Source organism: Euprymna scolopes, chromosome 27 (genome assembly GCF_053919585.1).
Source record: "Euprymna scolopes isolate OS-2025 chromosome 27, ASM5391958v1, whole genome shotgun sequence".
In the NCBI taxonomy this organism is placed as follows: domain Eukaryota; kingdom Metazoa; phylum Mollusca; class Cephalopoda; order Sepiida; family Sepiolidae; genus Euprymna; species Euprymna scolopes.
In genome coordinates this window covers 65,598,604-65,615,521 of record NC_136508.1, presented here as the reverse complement: position 1 = coordinate 65,615,521, position 16,918 = coordinate 65,598,604, and the positions used below count along the sequence as shown (strand labels likewise).

At 35.5% G+C, this 16,918-nt stretch overlaps 1 protein-coding gene across 1 annotated transcript in view; it reads left to right on the top strand.

Annotated features, from left to right (window-relative positions):
- The window catches only part of LOC145248661 (uncharacterized), a 17,354-nt gene extending 16,677 nt beyond the window's left edge, over positions 1-677 (top strand). The window contains exon 3 of the mRNA XM_080110329.1: positions 1-677. This exon is cut by the window's left edge and continues 232 nt beyond it. Within this exon, the coding sequence (XP_079966455.1) occupies positions 1-82 (82 nt within the window). The 3' untranslated portion in view covers positions 83-677.
- Positions 678-16,918: the final 16,241 nt, after the last annotated feature.

Sequence of the window (16,918 nt, the reverse complement as noted above, 5' to 3'; positions counted from 1 at the left end):
CTACGACCAGTTTCAACCAGAGATTGTTCAAAATATTTACGTACCGAAAAAACAGAAAAGCAAAATCCCCATCAATGCTTGAAGTAGAATGACAGGAATATGATGGAATTAGTGTTCCATTACAAATCATTTGTTTTAATTTATCCATATATTCTAGTTCCGTTTTGTTTATCTTCTCTAAAACCTTGTAACAACACAATGATGTTTGAACTCTTATACGGACTGTTATATTATATGTCCTCATTATTTACTGTTGGAAAATGTCCAATACTTTTTTTTTTTTTTTTGTAAATAAAGTTAAAATTCTATTGAGCATCATATCCGTCACGTGACAAGTTGTTTATTTCTTTATTAATCTATATAAGTATAAACCTCTGTGAACCGTGCGCCCTTGCTTGAATCTTGTCTTCGACGATCAAGCGATTCCATCATTTAAAAATGAATGCTAGGTGAATTCTTATATGCGTATGGACGTGAGTCAGAGGCTAAGGCATGAGGGTGGAGAGGTATGTTTTGGTTTCGATTCTAGCTGATAGCACGCAAGTCGTATATATAACCCCACCCAATATTTTTGCTGATGAGGAGACTTTGTTTCAAAAAACTATATGTCAAAATTATTGTCCATGATTTAATGTCTATTTCAAAAACTTCGTTTCCGAAACGATCGTACAATTTATTGACTTTGTTGTGTTCCTCTTTATGAAACCGATTTTTAATTTTAATTATAAATTATCAATCATCTTACTAAATATTAAAATATCTCTAGGATATATATGCCTCGTGAGTTTATTATATATCTGCATTACAACGAGCACTGTTTTTTCTTGTATTTTAATTACATTAGTGATTTTACTATTACATTAAAATACACTCTGCTCTTTAATCCTCTTTAAATTTATATATATATATATATATATATATATATATAATGTCATATTTATATTTAGTTTTGATCTCACTATAAAACGATAAAACATTCGTTGATCCATATTCAATCCTGGGCAACGTCGGGTTTCTCTGTTAATATTGTATCTCCAAGTTTATAATAAAGATACATATGGCACAATCACATTGGTACACCGGTACTCGCAAGATCACCGAAGTTAAACAACGATAAGCCTGGCCAGTATCAGATGGGTGACCATTTGGGAACACTAGGCGCTGTATGTGCTCTCCGCTTATCTTGGCATTATTTACAGTCGTCTTCAACTTGTATATACTTGCAACTAGAAGTAAAACAGTGCCAACGTAGAAATGTGGTTGGAGATTGTGCAACTGTTGCCACAATAATTTCACGCACAAACGTCTTTCAGTGGGTATCCATAGTCTGACGAGACTGAACGGAGCCGTTTAAATAATAAAAAAAAAACGCATGTGTTTTTCTTTGTCATCTATATAATACTAGCGGAGGAGGGGGCGCCCGGCTTTGTCCGGGCGTAAAATACACTTAAAAATCATATTTTAATTTACCCGGATATAGTATACATTATTATAGTTGCAATTTCAAAAGTAAAAAAAAAAAGTATTTAGTTGCCATCAACTAGAATCGAGATCTAAACTTTAGCATTCAAAGCTGGTGACGTTACCACTTTACCAACGTAACACGCATATGAAGTGATCAAAAATAAACTAAGATGAATGTACAAAATGTTAACGATCTTTTTCAGTTTTGACCTAATTTTCAACCCTTTAAAAACAATTTTAGCCGGCTAAAGACCCCAAAAAAGAACGGCCAGTAAAAAAAAAAAAAAAATCCAATCATTTCAGGCCCTTAGCGTTGCTCAGCAACTTTCAGTTTCGGAGGAGATAGTTTGAAAATATGGAGACAGACAGACATATAGCCGTTTATATATTAGATTTCTTTTTGTTTGTCTGTTCTACTTATTCTCGGAAATCTTTGTGTCGATCTGACCTAAAATTTGTATGAACCTTTGTTATATAAGGTACAACGAAGTAAATGTAGTACCTGTTCTATGTATAAATAGGAATTATTCATCAATACCATACTTTAGAAATGTGGTATAAAGCACTCGCTCCAAGTCAACGGGATATAACTTTTGTAGTTTTTACGGGCTAAAAGTCTGATACATATGTAATAGAAGTGTTTCAACCTTTAAAACTATAGAAAAAAATTGAAGCATACATACCCCCCCCTGTGAATGCATAGTAAACAAGAGATAAAAAATGACTAAGTTCAGCATCCCTCCCCCACCACATTTAGCCACAGAAGTCCCTAGGGGACGTCAAAATCCTAGTGAAAATGAACGAACGGTGCAATTTTAGGCCTTAACATATGTAAATTTGAGTTCTTCACTATGCAAAAAAAAACAAAACAAAACAAAAAAAACAAAAAGAAATGACCAAGTCCATCATTTGTACCCCTCCGTCTATTTAGCCCCAAAAGACCCCAAGGCCTTAACATAGTTAAATTTGAGTTCAGCATTATGCAAAACTAGTAAATAGACATACACAGAAAACTTTGGACAAAGATGATAAACTGGTCCCCAAATAGTGTTTTTATTAGCCCTAAAAGAGCCCCTGGAGCACACTGAAGAGTTATCGCGAAGTATAGACAAACAAAATTATATAGAAATCAGTTAGTTACTACTTTTCAGAAAGTTTTATAAAAATCCAAGGCATCATTTTTTTTTTTTTTTTTTTTTTAGCCATTTTAACCCGAAAGGCACCCCTGGGTGTGGGGGAGGCAACCCGAGTTTTCCCGAAAAATCCGTTCTGTTACTTTTTTTACTAATATCATGTTTAATGTTTGTGCAAAATTCCAAAAAATTCCAAGGCGTAGTTTTTGAGAAAAGTGCGGACAGACGAACAGACAAGAGTGAATTTACAGGTCCACACTCCTTTTGTCGGGATAACAAAATTGAACTAACCCAAAAAGTTAATTCAAAGTCGTTCATCGGAAGATCTTGCTTGTCAGTCCTTTCATTTCTTGCAACCTCTGTATAAGTTTGCTTCTAAAACTACTTTAACTATTGTAGGGATTATCAGTTGTTTACTATGGAACAAATTCTTCAGGGATTTTAAAAACAAAACGGTATTTTACTTATGGCTCCCCAACAGTGTTGATCAGACACCAGCTCCTTTAAAAATCGGGACAAACTTTCCGGATACTAGATCTTCTCCCTTTGTTTCAGATTGATTTTCATCACTAACTTCCTTTCTTATTAAAAATGTTCTTCTTACCTGTATCGTTCGTTTTTTTTTTTTTTTTTTTGAAAAATATATATATATAAGTGAAAGTGTCTGTCTGTCTCTGTGTGTGTGCATTTCCCTACGCAATAACTCTGTCAATTTTTAGTCTACAGACTCGAAATTTGATATACAGGGCACTGAGATTTGGGAAAATCGATGTGATCGGTGTTTGGCCAGAAATTTGGCGATTAAAGGGTCAAAGTTCAACGATTTGACCTTTGAGAACTCTACCAAACTCCTCCGACAATTGAGAGTCTAAACACTTGAAGTTTTAGATATAGGTTCTTTAGACATGGATCTAACTTGATTTGATCCCAAAACAATAAATGTTAAGGAGTCATAATAGGGGTAAAAGTTAAAAAAAAAATTGACCGTTTTTTTTTTGGGGGGGGGGATCTTTGTAATCCATTTTCGGCCAGAAATTTGGCTGTTAGGGGGTCAAAGTTCAACGATTTGACCTTTGAGAACTCTACCAAACTCTTCCGCCAATTTCCGATCTAAACGCTTGAAATATTGGATATAGGTTCCTTGGACATGGATCTAACTTAATAACTTGATTTGAGCCCAAAACAATAAATATTAAGGTGTCATGATAGGGGTCAAAGTAAAAAATTTTTTTTACCTCTGCTGTCTCTACCAAATTACTCAGACAATTTCTGGTCTAAACATTTGAAATTTGACATAAAGGGTATTCAGAGATAGGGCAAGCTTTTTAATCGGTTTGGGTCGAAAATTCTTAGTTACCAATATATAAATGTATGTATGTATGTATGTTTGCATGTTTGCCTAAAACTTTCGACAGAGGCGACAGGTTTTACCAAGATCGGTATCGTTTTGAAGTTCGAACTTTCAGACGACAAATATCGAAAAATTGGCTAAAAACATTAATATCTCCACCTTTAACTAGACCCTTTTCTACAGGGGGGTCGGTTTTTTCGCCGATATTTTTGAAAGTCATCCTCTCCTTTCGTTTATCTAGCCTTAATTTAAACATAAGTCACATCCGGTTTGGCAGTGGTCATAACAGCCAAGACGTCAGTGTTTTTTTTTCCATTCTCCGTACGGGTTCTAGCCTTCCTTCCTACTAGCACTTTTTTTTTTTTTTGCTCAACATACACCTGCAAACACTCGGGCAACGCCGGGCTGAAATACTAGTGTATGTATGTATATATATATATATATATATATATATATATAATGTGAACCTGTCTGTGTACATTTCCCTACGCAATAACTCTGTCAATTTTTAGTCTACAGACTCGAAATCTGATATACAGGGTACTGAGATTTGGGAAAATCTTTGATCAGTTTTCGACCAGAAATTTAGCTGTTAAGGGGTCAAAGTTCAACGATTTGACCTTGAGAACTCTACCAAACTCCCCCGACAATTTTGGGTCTAGATGTTAAGGGGTCAAAGTTAAAAAAAAAATTCACCGCTTTTTTTTTTTTTTTTTTGCTCAACATACACTTCCAAACACCCGGGCAACGCCGGGCTGAAATGCTAGTATGATTATAAAGTCCTTTGAGCTGTCCGAGCGTACTTCCTTCCTTGCTTGCTTTCTTGAATCTTGTCTCCAACGGTCGGGCGATTCAATCTTTTTTTCAAAAAGTGATGGCCCGTGAATATATTAATATTCATATTAAAAACTTTTTTATTTATTTATTATTTATTTTTTTTTTGCATATTGATATTCATATTAAAAACCTTATTTATTTATTTTTTATGCTTTTGCATATTGATATTAAAAACCTTTTTTTCTATTTATTTTTATTTATTTTTTTGCATATTGATATTCATATTAAAAAACTTTTTTTCTTTTTTAAAAAAATAAAATAAAACTTTGTTATATATGAGTCGTGGAATTGCATTCATGTGCATATTCTTTTAAACATTCATTTTAATTAATTCCCTATCAGTTTTCTTATGAGATGATCATCTTTAGTTGACTACTAGCATTCCAGACCGACGTTGCCCGGGTATTTGGAGGTGTATGTTGAGCAAAAAAAAAAAAAAAAAAAAGAATAGGTCAATTTTTTTTAACTTTGACCTCATATTATGATCCTTAACATTTATTGTTTTGGGCTCAAATCAAGTTATTAAGTTAGATCCATGTCCAAGGAACCTATATCTAAAATTTAGGTGTTTCGACCCAAAATTGGCGGAGGAATTTGGTAGAGTTCTCAAAGGTCAAATCGTTGAACTGTAGATTGACAATTGACAGTTATTGCGTAGGGAAATGTACACAGACAGACACACAGACACGTTCACTTTTATAGATATATAGATTACGTGTAATTATATTCATGCAGATATTCTACATGATTTATACTTGCATAATATTTGCGTAAAAAGCTTATAGTAAACACAAACTTCTCTCTCTCTCTCTCTCTCTCTCTCTCTCTCTCTCTCTCTCTATATATATATATATATATATATATGCATGTATATATATTTTTAAGTAATTTTGTTTACTGAACTTCTGTCAGTGTTTGGTCTGCAGACACGAAACTTAATATATAGGGTATTCAAACTCATGCGAAATTTTATATTATATTATATTTTATTAAAACTAGTGCAAAAGCGTGAAAATTAAAAAAAAAATTCAAGATGAAGGACGAACGACGGCATTACGAATATGCATGCGTAACGTAATTGCTATTGTTCAGGTTTTAAGTTTGCAGCAAACATTGCAGGCATTAGCGTCAAAGGAGAAAGTAAATCATAAGCTAAACGTTTTAGTTTCGATTCTCGATGGTGGCGCACGGGTCACTTTTTTATTTTAAAATGATTACTATACATTTGGTCCAATATGATATGACTAGCATTTCAGCCCGGCGTTGCCCGGTGTTTGAAGGTGTATGTTGAGCAAAAAAAAAAAAAAGTGGTGGTAGGAAGGCAGACTCGAACCCGTACCCGTCGGTAGGAGAGAAGTAAATAAAAATGGAAAATATCTAAACAGGTGAACTTGCAGAATTTGACTCAGATTCTCGGGATATCCCGTCAATCATGGATTGGACGCGACCGGCAATCACCAGATTAAGCCGAGTGCAGTAACAGACGCAGACTAATTTCAACACAAACAAATCTGAAAAAATAGAAATACACTAAATAAAACTTCAAAAACCTACCGTATAGTGACTAAATATAAACGTTTTTCTTTTTCAGTATTTGTTCTTTTGCAAATTATTTATCAACAATATATTGTTTTTATTTTTAACTGTAAATGGTTAGACTAAGTAGCTATTTTTTTTTCAAGATTTTTATCCTTTTTTTTTTTTTTTTTTTTTTGCTCCATAGAATTTTTTTCTTTTGTTTTAGAAAAGCTAAAAAAATGTGCTTACGAAAATCGTAAATTGTTAGATAGGCGAGCGAGAGAGAAGAAATAAATGTTTCTTTTTTTATCTTCGAAGCAAGATATATATATATATATATATATATATATATATATATATATATATATATATATATATGAGAGAGAAATGGCAGTGTCTGTAAGAGAGAAGTAGATAAAAATAGAAAATATCTAAACAGGTAATCTTGCAGAATTTGACTTGGATTCTCGGGATATTTCGTCCATCATGGATCGGGTGCGACCGGCAGTCATCGGATTATGCCGAGCGTAGTAACTGATGCAAACTAATTTCAAAACGAACAAACAAACCGGAAAAAATAGAAATACACTAAATAAAATCAATAAAAACCTACCGTATAGTCAATGAATATAAATGTTTTATTTTTTTTTAATATTTGTTCTTTTCCAAATTATTTATCAACAAATTTTATTTTTCTGGAAAAGTTGAATGTTTTATTTTTAACTCTAAATTTTTTAGATGTAATTACACTATTTAATTCTTCAAGAATTTTATTTATTTATTTTTTTTTTGCTCCACAGAATTTTTTATTTTTATTTTTAAGAAAGCTAGAAAATTTGTTTACGTAAATTGTTAAGTTAGTGAGAGAGCGAGGGAGAGAGAAGAAATAAATGTTTATTTTTCTTGAGAGAGAGAGTTGAGAAGAAGATATACAAAGAGGAAACCTAGGAGCTCGCGCAGGTATAAATAAAGTACATATAAACAAAACGTAACTATGTAGGTAAAACGTATAATTAATTACTGAAATAAAAGTACAAATCGAGCGAGCAATTTATTCATTGGGCACAATTATTGTATCATTGCGACGTCATGTTTGAATGGTACATTAGCGTTCGTTTATCATGCTAATATCGGTATTTTGGAATATAGGAATTGTCAGAGATCATCCAATCAGAAGGAGCGGAATTATTCTAAGGAGATGTTATTATTTTTTTGTAAAGATTGTTATCTCAATGAGTTTATGATCCAGTTACGAAGTGTGAAACCTCATATATGTCCCAAGTGCCGAATAGCTCCCAGTCATCATTGGGAGCGGTAGGAGGGAAAATAGGAACTATTTCTTCTAAAGATAGTTGCGATTGTGATGATGTTGCTTCTAGGATGTAATGTAGGATTATGTCTAAAATGGCATTATAACGTGACATCAGATAGTGGCTAATATTTTAGACATAATAAATTTGTATGTGGCATATGTTGTTGAAAACCTACGGTACTTTGGTCCAGGGAGGAATTTCTGCAACCAAAATATTATATAGGAGATTAGGTAACTTAATACACACGTCTACACAAGTGTTAACATGTATAATCAAGTGCGACAGAGAGAACTCAAGGGAAGTCCTATGTGTCCACACAATTACAAGTGTAATCCTAGGTGGTTCAGCTCGAACATTCACAAAAGTCCTGCTACACACTCTCAGTCGCTTTCACGAAGAGGGTTGATATGACACTGGGTGCAGCAGTTTGACTATCCTTCCTCTCTTCTTCCGCTGAAAAAGATCATTCAACTTGTTTATTTTTATTTACGCTCACTTACAAGTAATAATAATAATAATCGACGCTGACGCTGGTTGGTGTTTTCGTATAAAATTACTTGTTCATAAGAGAAAAGTAAAAATATTTCTTTATCACAAAAGAAATAAAATAAAAAGAATAAAAATGCCGATTATCATTTTCTCTTTCTGGTAGTTCGATAGTATTCAAACGGAGCTCTTTTTTCTATTTTTTTGCAACCGATACCTTGCCTGTCGGACGGGTGCTTTCACGGGTTGGTGTGGGCGGTGAACAGTTTTCCAGAGAGTTCAAACAGACTCCAAAACTTGAGCTCAAGCTAACAACTGACATTTTTTTGTGCCTCATGTACGGAGCCGGAGCATCTAGCCAACCCTCGCTCGTACGTCACACTCTTGTTAGCCCTGATTGGATAATCAGCTGCCTCCCCATACATCCCAATTAGGTAACTTTCCACAGAGAGTTAACACCGGAAAGGAAGAAACATGACTTCTTAAGGGGAGAGTTTTCAAACCAGAGGGGCATAACTCAGGATGCTAAGTTTATTCTCTTAACAAACTCTTTAGCCCAAATGATTGGCTAGGTACATCCAAATAATCACTTTTACAGCAATATTGTTTCATATTTTCGACTTTTTTTCTGTTACAAAATAAATGTATTTCACATCGGCGACCACGCCATCTCTCTTTACTAGCTGGCAAGGTTACCTGCTATCCTCCGGGATCTGCTGTTAATATAAAAAGGCTCTAATTCAACTGTCGCTGGCCCCCTTTTGGAGCAATTTTCAACTATAGCTTTAATTAAACTCTCCTTAAACCCCATCTAGAGTAATCTCTTACCAACGTGACTGGATGGGTCACACACCCAATAAGTTGTAGACTCTGTCGCAAAGGAGACAAGGGATAGGAAAAGAAGTTCAACTCGCTGTTTCAGGCCACAAGAAAAGACCTTCATCCCTTATTCCCCTGCCACGTGTGACTTCTACTGCTGTGACGTCGCCCACGTCTCTAACGTAATTGTGATCATCTCGAACGGAATTCTCTGTTTGTTCACACGTTCTTCTATTTGTATCTTTTCTTCCTCGCCATGACGCTTATATAAGAAATAAGGTGCTTCTTCACTATAGCGCTCTGATGTAAAAACAAACAAACCCTTACCTATGACAAACAGAAAAGTAAGCACAACGGAAAATTATGTAAATTATTTTAAATATGTGTTGTATATTAACCGCCCTAGGAATTTTTTCCCATATACGTGCTGTAAATTTCCTGTTCTAGGGAAGGTACAATTATTTCATACCTATGTTGTGTAATACTCGTCTTAGAATAGGTAAAATATTTCTTCGCTGAAGATAGCAAATGATACATAGGCATCAAAAATTCCTCTATCCTAAGAATAACAGGTATGTTAAAATTTTTCTCGTTGTCTTATACAGTCCCAAGCAACGATGGGTGGCCTTGCTAGGATGTTAAAAATGCTTATCGTCGTCGGCTTCAACTTCTGTTCGAGTGTCCACACTTGAGCTCTGCCTGTGATAAAACTACTAGAGCAGACCACATACTTCAATCTGAGCAGCTCCCTGAAGCCGATGTTTCGATGTGAAATTAAATTTGTCCGTGATCTTCTTTATTAATGTTTGCGCTTGCTATGACTTCGAAGGTCTAATCCATGGTAGAGGTGCGGAGAGTATGTTTTGTTTTTGTTTTTTTTAATTTTCTTTATTTTATAATTTTTTTTTTTTTTTTTTTTTACATTTTCACCCCAAACAAGGCACAGTGCCACTTTGATGTAGGGGGCTATTATCAGGGACATAAGCTATAGGGGTGCATGTCAGTACAGTTGGGGAAGCAGGGGCCTAGAAGGGAGTTCCAAAGTCTAGCAGTTCTGGGGAAGAAACTACTGGAGAAGAAAGCTCTCTTACATCTAGGGATCTCTGCTGTGTAGAGGTGGGATTTAGCTGCTTGTCGGGTTTGTCGGTGGTATTTACGTCAAGGAGATACAAGTGTTTGCAGTTCGTCGGAGCATTCACCCTTAAAATACTTGTAGAACAGGCAGAGGGATGCAACATTTCGCCGATGGGACAGAGGCTGAAGCTTAGACGACAGTTCAGGACCTATTAGGTTGGCGACTCTCTTTTGAACCTTGTCAAGAAGGGAGAGACTAGTAGCAGATGCACCAGCCCAAATATGACAAAAATACTCCATACATGGGCGAATGGTGGCCTTATTGAGGTACAGGATACTTTCGGGCGTTAGTAGCTTTCTAGCACGGTAGAGAGAACCTACCTTCTTCGCAGCGGCCCTGGCAATGCTCTCAGTGTAATTGTTCCAACTCATGTTTCCTAGTTCACAGGGAAGAGTAGGGGAAAGACGAAGTTTTTTCACGCCGTCGCCACCGACTCCTTCTTCGTTTTACCTCCTCATTTTCCCTCCTCTTGTTAATCGGAGCACACTCCGTAGATGTACTCGATGCGATGCAACATTATGGCGAGGGGGAGAGGCTGGAGCTAGTTAAACAGTGCGGGTTTTATTGGATTCGTGCCCCCATTTTTATACCCTGCCAAGAGGGAGAGACTAGTGGATGGAGCAGGAGCCCAGATTCGGCAACAATACTCCATGCATGGACGAATGGTGGCTTTGTAGAGATATAGGATACTGACAGGTTTGAGAGTTTTTTTTCAACCCGGTGGAGGAAGCCCGCTTTCTTTGCAGCAGACTTGGCAGTATCGTCTATGTATTTGTTCCAATTAACAGAAACGTGTCAACAATATCTTCTAACCAATAAAAATCGTTTAAAACTAAAATAACAATTGTGTGAAATTTAACAAATTTATAAAAAATATCTTGGTTAATAGAATTTCAGAAGTCTTCCGAAGGGCACATGTGACGCGACAGAGCACGAAGCGTGATTTAGCAGCAATACTCTATGCATGAACGAATGGTGGCTTCGTAGATATATAGAATACTGGTAGGTATGAGATGTTTTCTAGCCCGGTAGAGGGAGTTCACCTTTGTAGCATTTACATCATAGTTGCAGATATGGAGAACTTAGAACGTAATACAGATTGGAAACAAAGAAAAAATAAATTATCAAAATTACTGGATTCGGCATTTAATAAACCGAGAAGAGTTTATATTTCTGATGACAAAAAAAAAATGAACAATATGTATAGAAATCTTCAGCTGATGCGAGTGTGACACACAGTCGAGTTTTTTTGTTTTCTTTTTCTTTTTAAGGTCGGTGGGTGAGTTGAATGAACTATGCAAGAGCAGCAAATCTTGACGCATTTTCACTTTCGAATTATTATGAAAAACGCGCCAAGATCCGCTTCCCTTACACCGGCTTTTCCAATTACCTCCCATCTTTCACGCGCACACAAAAAGATTTTGATAAGAATTATTTTCAACGTTTACGTCTTGGGTGATTTATTAAAACTACATCTTTTGAACATGTAGGTGTCATGGATATAACATGGAATCATCTATTCCCGTGGTCGAGATGGTTAGGTCGCAGGGTTTTTCCCATTTCCTTTCAACCTCTGCGTCAAAGGTACGGTGTTCAAGCCTACCTTTCTACTAAAAACCTTTTTTTTTCTTTTACACCTCCAAACACCACGCCAACGTTTTTTTTAAACATGGTTGTTTTGAGCTACCCCCAACACTCACACACCTCCAAAAACCCGGGCAACGCCGGGTACCCCCCGATAGTCTATATATATATATATATATATATATATATATATATATATATATATATATATAAGGCAAAATGTGTGTATGTATGTAAGTTCGCTTTTTGTGTATGTCTGCAAAAGGCTTTTTTTCCGGCGGGTTCTCGAGGCCGTCTCTCATTCTTAAAACTTTTTATATCACGTCTAAATGATGATATCTACGACTTAACAACGGGGGTCGCATGTGTATTTAATTTGCCCGACTTTTACCAGCTCGGCGCGTCTTCGAAAAGTGAATGATGGAGCGGGGAAAACAGTAACTGGCTTGCAGCGCAAAACTAGGTCAAAGATCACGCCACTTCCTCGCACCTGTATATTTCAGTTTATAAACCTTAACTGAACATGCTTATCAATTCCTCTCCTTCGTAGCCGAGATGGTTAGGTGTCTGGCTTCCCTCCCCCTTTCGTTTCCAACTTTGCATAAAGGCTTTGGGGTTCAATCCTACCTTCCAACCAAAACTTTTTTTTCTTTTACACCTTCAAACACCCGGCCAACTTTTTTTAACACACACACCTTCAAACACCCGAGCAACGCCGGGTACCCCCCTCTCTAGTCTAATATATAAAAGCAAAAATGGGCACGAGTGTTTGTGTATGTCCACGAAAGGCTTTTTACATCGGGCTTCTCGCGTCAGTTAGATTCCACAATAAGTTGTCACATACTTCCCAGATCGAAATATCTCGCATTCGCAAACGGACATCGTCTCTATCTTTTTTTTTATATCGAATTAAACAAAATTCGTCTCCAGTATTTGTCTTTCTCATATAAATAAAATGAACTATTCGAACTCAACCGCCTGGCCATTGGGCCGGGTAGTATCTGTTCTGTAATTTGTCCTTGGTCAATGTAGGGGAAACCCTTCACACTAAAGCAATAACTATTCATTTGGATACTGCCAGAGTACCGCCTTTTTTGGAGGGGGCTGATTTTCCCCTATATTCAAAGCGACCTTTGTGGGACGTTTAAAGCAACGCTATTTCTGCAAATCATCTTTTTGATTGACTATGTTAAATTTGAACGCTTAACACTTCCGGCCGCGTCATGGAGTAGCGGTAAGATATCAGATTTCTTTCACTTTCTTTTCCGCCTCCGCGTCACGAGTTCGAGCCTACCTCCCTACTACCACTTTTTTTTTTTTTGCTTAACACACACCAACAAACATCCAGGCAACGCCGGGCACCCAGGCTAGTTATATCGTGTTAAATTAATAAAACGATTTTTTTAAGAAAAAATGTGAAAACAAAATCTTTTTCGATGAAGTGCTGTTGCTACATTTGTGGAAAAGCTGATCGAAAAAAGATGTCCTTTTTTTGATTCCTTACCACCTCTTTTACACAAATGAGACGTTGCGAATCTGTCTGCTCTATCGTTATTTTCATGACGTGTTCGACTGAGCTACAATTTATGGTTCCCTTGCAAAACATTCACAGCAAACACTCTTCTAACTACAACCACCCTCAACAATCTCTCCTAACCTCTACCCGTGCCAAAAACCAAACGCAAATTCCATAAACCAAGTTTCTGTCATAGAACTGTCCGTCTGTGGAAATCTATACCGCACGGTTACTTTCCAACTGACTACAACATGGTCGTTTTCGGGTTCAATACAAACAAGTTCTAAAACAATCAAATTCTACCCTGTTTCTACCACTACCGATCATTACGGTGTTGTCTCACCGACCACCTGAAACTCATGGACCGTTATCCTCGAGTGGCCTTCGGGCTTTGATAAGTCGTGACACCCATGTAAAAAACAACATCGGAAATAAATAAGCAAGGCGATTTTCTAGACGAAATCCAGTATTAGGGGCGCATTTGCAGACTATAATTCACTGCATAATACGCCTGTAATACCGTAACTCGTTCAGACATTTTTTTTAAAGAATGATACGTTTTGAGAAGATGTTGAAATCATGTCTTTAAGTTGAGGCTGGTCTCTCAGATATAAACATTCTTTGGGGAATGAAAACCAAACAAATAAAAAAAAGGTTATCTTTCAGATGCAAGGTTCCTTGTTTACTTGCGATTGTAACGATGTAAGATTCCGTTGTACGGAAGACCAAATCGGCCATAATTTAAATATTTAAATTTATTTACTGAATTTAAATATTTAAATTGATATACTGTTTAAATGATAATATACGTCTACGATGTTTTTATTGGCGCTTTTCTTCGTATTTTTTAATAACATTTTTTTGCACCATTTACAAGTTTTTTTTTTACAAATAATTTTTTTAATACTGTAATAGTAAAAATATTTTAGTAAAATTTTATATTGGATACGTTTTTTTTATGAAGTTTAAGTAAAAAAAGTTCACTTTTTTTATTATTAAAAATACATTTCATGAAAACACTCATTATAAAATGTTCACGTTGTTTAATTAAAAGTTCTCAATTTTAATCTAATAGTTTTATAATTTTGTTATTTTGTTACAAATTTCTAATAAAGATTATTTTAATTTTAACGGTAATTTGGTTTTCATTATAAACTCCGTCATGTTAAAGGCTTGAAAATCACTTTAAATCAATTTTAATATTAAAAAAAAAAGAGAAATCAACAGGAAAAAAATCTCGTGTGAAAACATTACGAGATACTTTTTCCGTATAATTAATAAATGTATCTTTATTTTACTATTACAGTATTAAAAAAATTATTTGTAAAAAGAACTTGTAAATGGTGCAAAAAAATGTTATTAAAAATACGAAGAAAAGCGCCAATAAAAACATCATAGACATTTTGGCCGATTTGGTCTTCCGTACAACGGAATCTTACATCGTTAAAACCGCAAGTAAACAATGAACCTTGCATCTGAAAGATAACCAAAAAAAAAAAGCAGGTTCTTTTCTTGAGAGAGAGGAAGGGGGGGGGGGCAAGTAACGTAACCGCCACTGAAACTCTTCTATAAATGACGTTGAGGGCATGGTAAGTTCTTTTCACGTCCACGCTGCAAGACTACATTTCGGATTTCCTCTTTTTCTCCCACATTAAATGACATTCTGAAAAAAAGAAAGAAAGAAAAGACGGATGAAACAAAACAGGATTCACTAATTGAGAAAAGTAAAACGTGAAACTCGGGTTTACTTTTAACAGCTTCGTAATTTTCGCTTTCGTCATTTTGTCCATTAATCTTGACATTTTGTAACCTTCTCATTTACTTGCCTCCCCACAAGGGCAGAGTTAGACACAAGGTCAGTTTTTTTCGGTTTTTAAAGGAGGAGGGAGGGAGATCCAGCTTCCCAAAAAGGGTCACTCTGGATAGGAACAAAAATAAAAAAAATTGTCTCAGTTATGACGGATTTATTCTCCACTGACCGAAGACAGAAAAGATAAAGTGTAGAATAAGAACAGCTACTACACTATGATCTTGACCCGAACAGGTATTAAGGTTGTTAACATGTAGGGGCCCAACACGTTGTAGATTCCGTTGTAAGAAACATAAGACAAAGAATAACACGACCCCCCCCCGTTTCCTTAGCGAAATAACCGGCATTTATTTACAGGAATTTATTTACAGGCCTTTTCCTGTCGCCCTCGGCCACCGTGCGTAACACATTTACCTCTGTCCTTTCTCTGGCGTGATCCCTACTCGCGGGACACGTGTCTCGAACTCGTCTCGAATAGCGCTCCCTTCTCCGACGTGATTCTCGGTCTATCGAATCTCTTTCAAATACCGCTCATTCGAATCTCTTTCGGATACCGCCTTCTCAAATCTCTTTCCAATGCCATTGCCTCAAATCTCTTTCAAATACGGTCCTGGATATGACCTTAAACTATATCCGATGGTGAGGCCCCAGCTTGCGGGCTTTGGGGAGTGTGGAGCAACCCCTTAATTGCCATTGCTCCAAGTGGTAGTACCTGTTAGGGTCCCAACTATGGGTTAAATAGAAATCGACATAAAAAAAACAACAAACATACTCTATTAAAAAATTCTTCTTAAAAATCACTGGATTCGGCATTAAATAATCTGAAAAGGGTTGATATGGCGTAAAACAAAAAACAAACAAACAATCTTTCAAATATTGCTCTCTCGAATCTCGAATACCGCTCTCTCTCTCTCTCTCTCTTTCTCTCTTACTCTCTCTCTCTCTCTCTAATCTCTTTAGAATATCTCTGTCCTCTGACGTGATTCCTGGACTGCGCGCATATTCGTTATATAATAGTTTTCCTTCTTTCTTGTCTTGACGTCATCTCGCATCCGACTCGACCATTTGCATACAGCTACGATACGCATGTCCACGCTCTGTTACAATTTTAATGTTTCTGGCAAAGGGAGAAGAATTGCTTTTTTCTAGGTCGGTTATCGTTTTGAGTGAATTGTATGTGGAGCTTTGTAATCTTCTTGTCATTGTTTAACTGTCAATCTATCGAACTATTTTAAAGTGATTATTGACGACGTTTCTCACAAAGGTTTTCTGGGGCGAAATCTATTAATCTAAAACTTATCGTTGGTTTTTGATCGTGACGTCATATTTTTAGATTCTTAGAGCAAGGTTTGTGCATGTCTTATCTGGGTCGATTTCCATATAAAAAATAAGAATTCGAAACCTTCGATGTTTATTCGTAGACCGCAAAAAAAAAAAAAAAAAAAACACGATCAAAAACCACTTGCTACTTTTTTTTCAGAATTTTCTCCCATTGTCACTCTTCTAACAAAAAAGGAAAAAGAAGGAAAAAAGTGAAAAAGAAGTAAAAAAAGGAAAAAGAAGGAAAAAAGTGAAAAAGAAGGAAAAAGGAAAAAAAGAATGGATGAAAATGAAATAAGAAAGAAAAAGGAAATAAAAAAGAAAAAACGGAATAAAGAAAAAAATGTAAAAAGAAAATGATAAAAGAAAAAAATTTTTAAAATGTGAAAAAAAATGGAAAAAAGGAAATAAAAAGAAAAAGAAAAAAATCGAAAAAGAAAACCAATAAGAAATGAAATAAAAAGAGAAAACATGTAAAAAATGAAAAAAAAATGGAAAAAAGGAAATAAAAAGAAAAAGAAAAAAATCGAAAAAAATCGAAAAAGAAAACCAATAAAAAATGAAATAACAAGAGAAATAAAAAGAGAAAAAAAATGTAAAAAAAAAAAAAAAAAAATAGGGCATTAACTGAA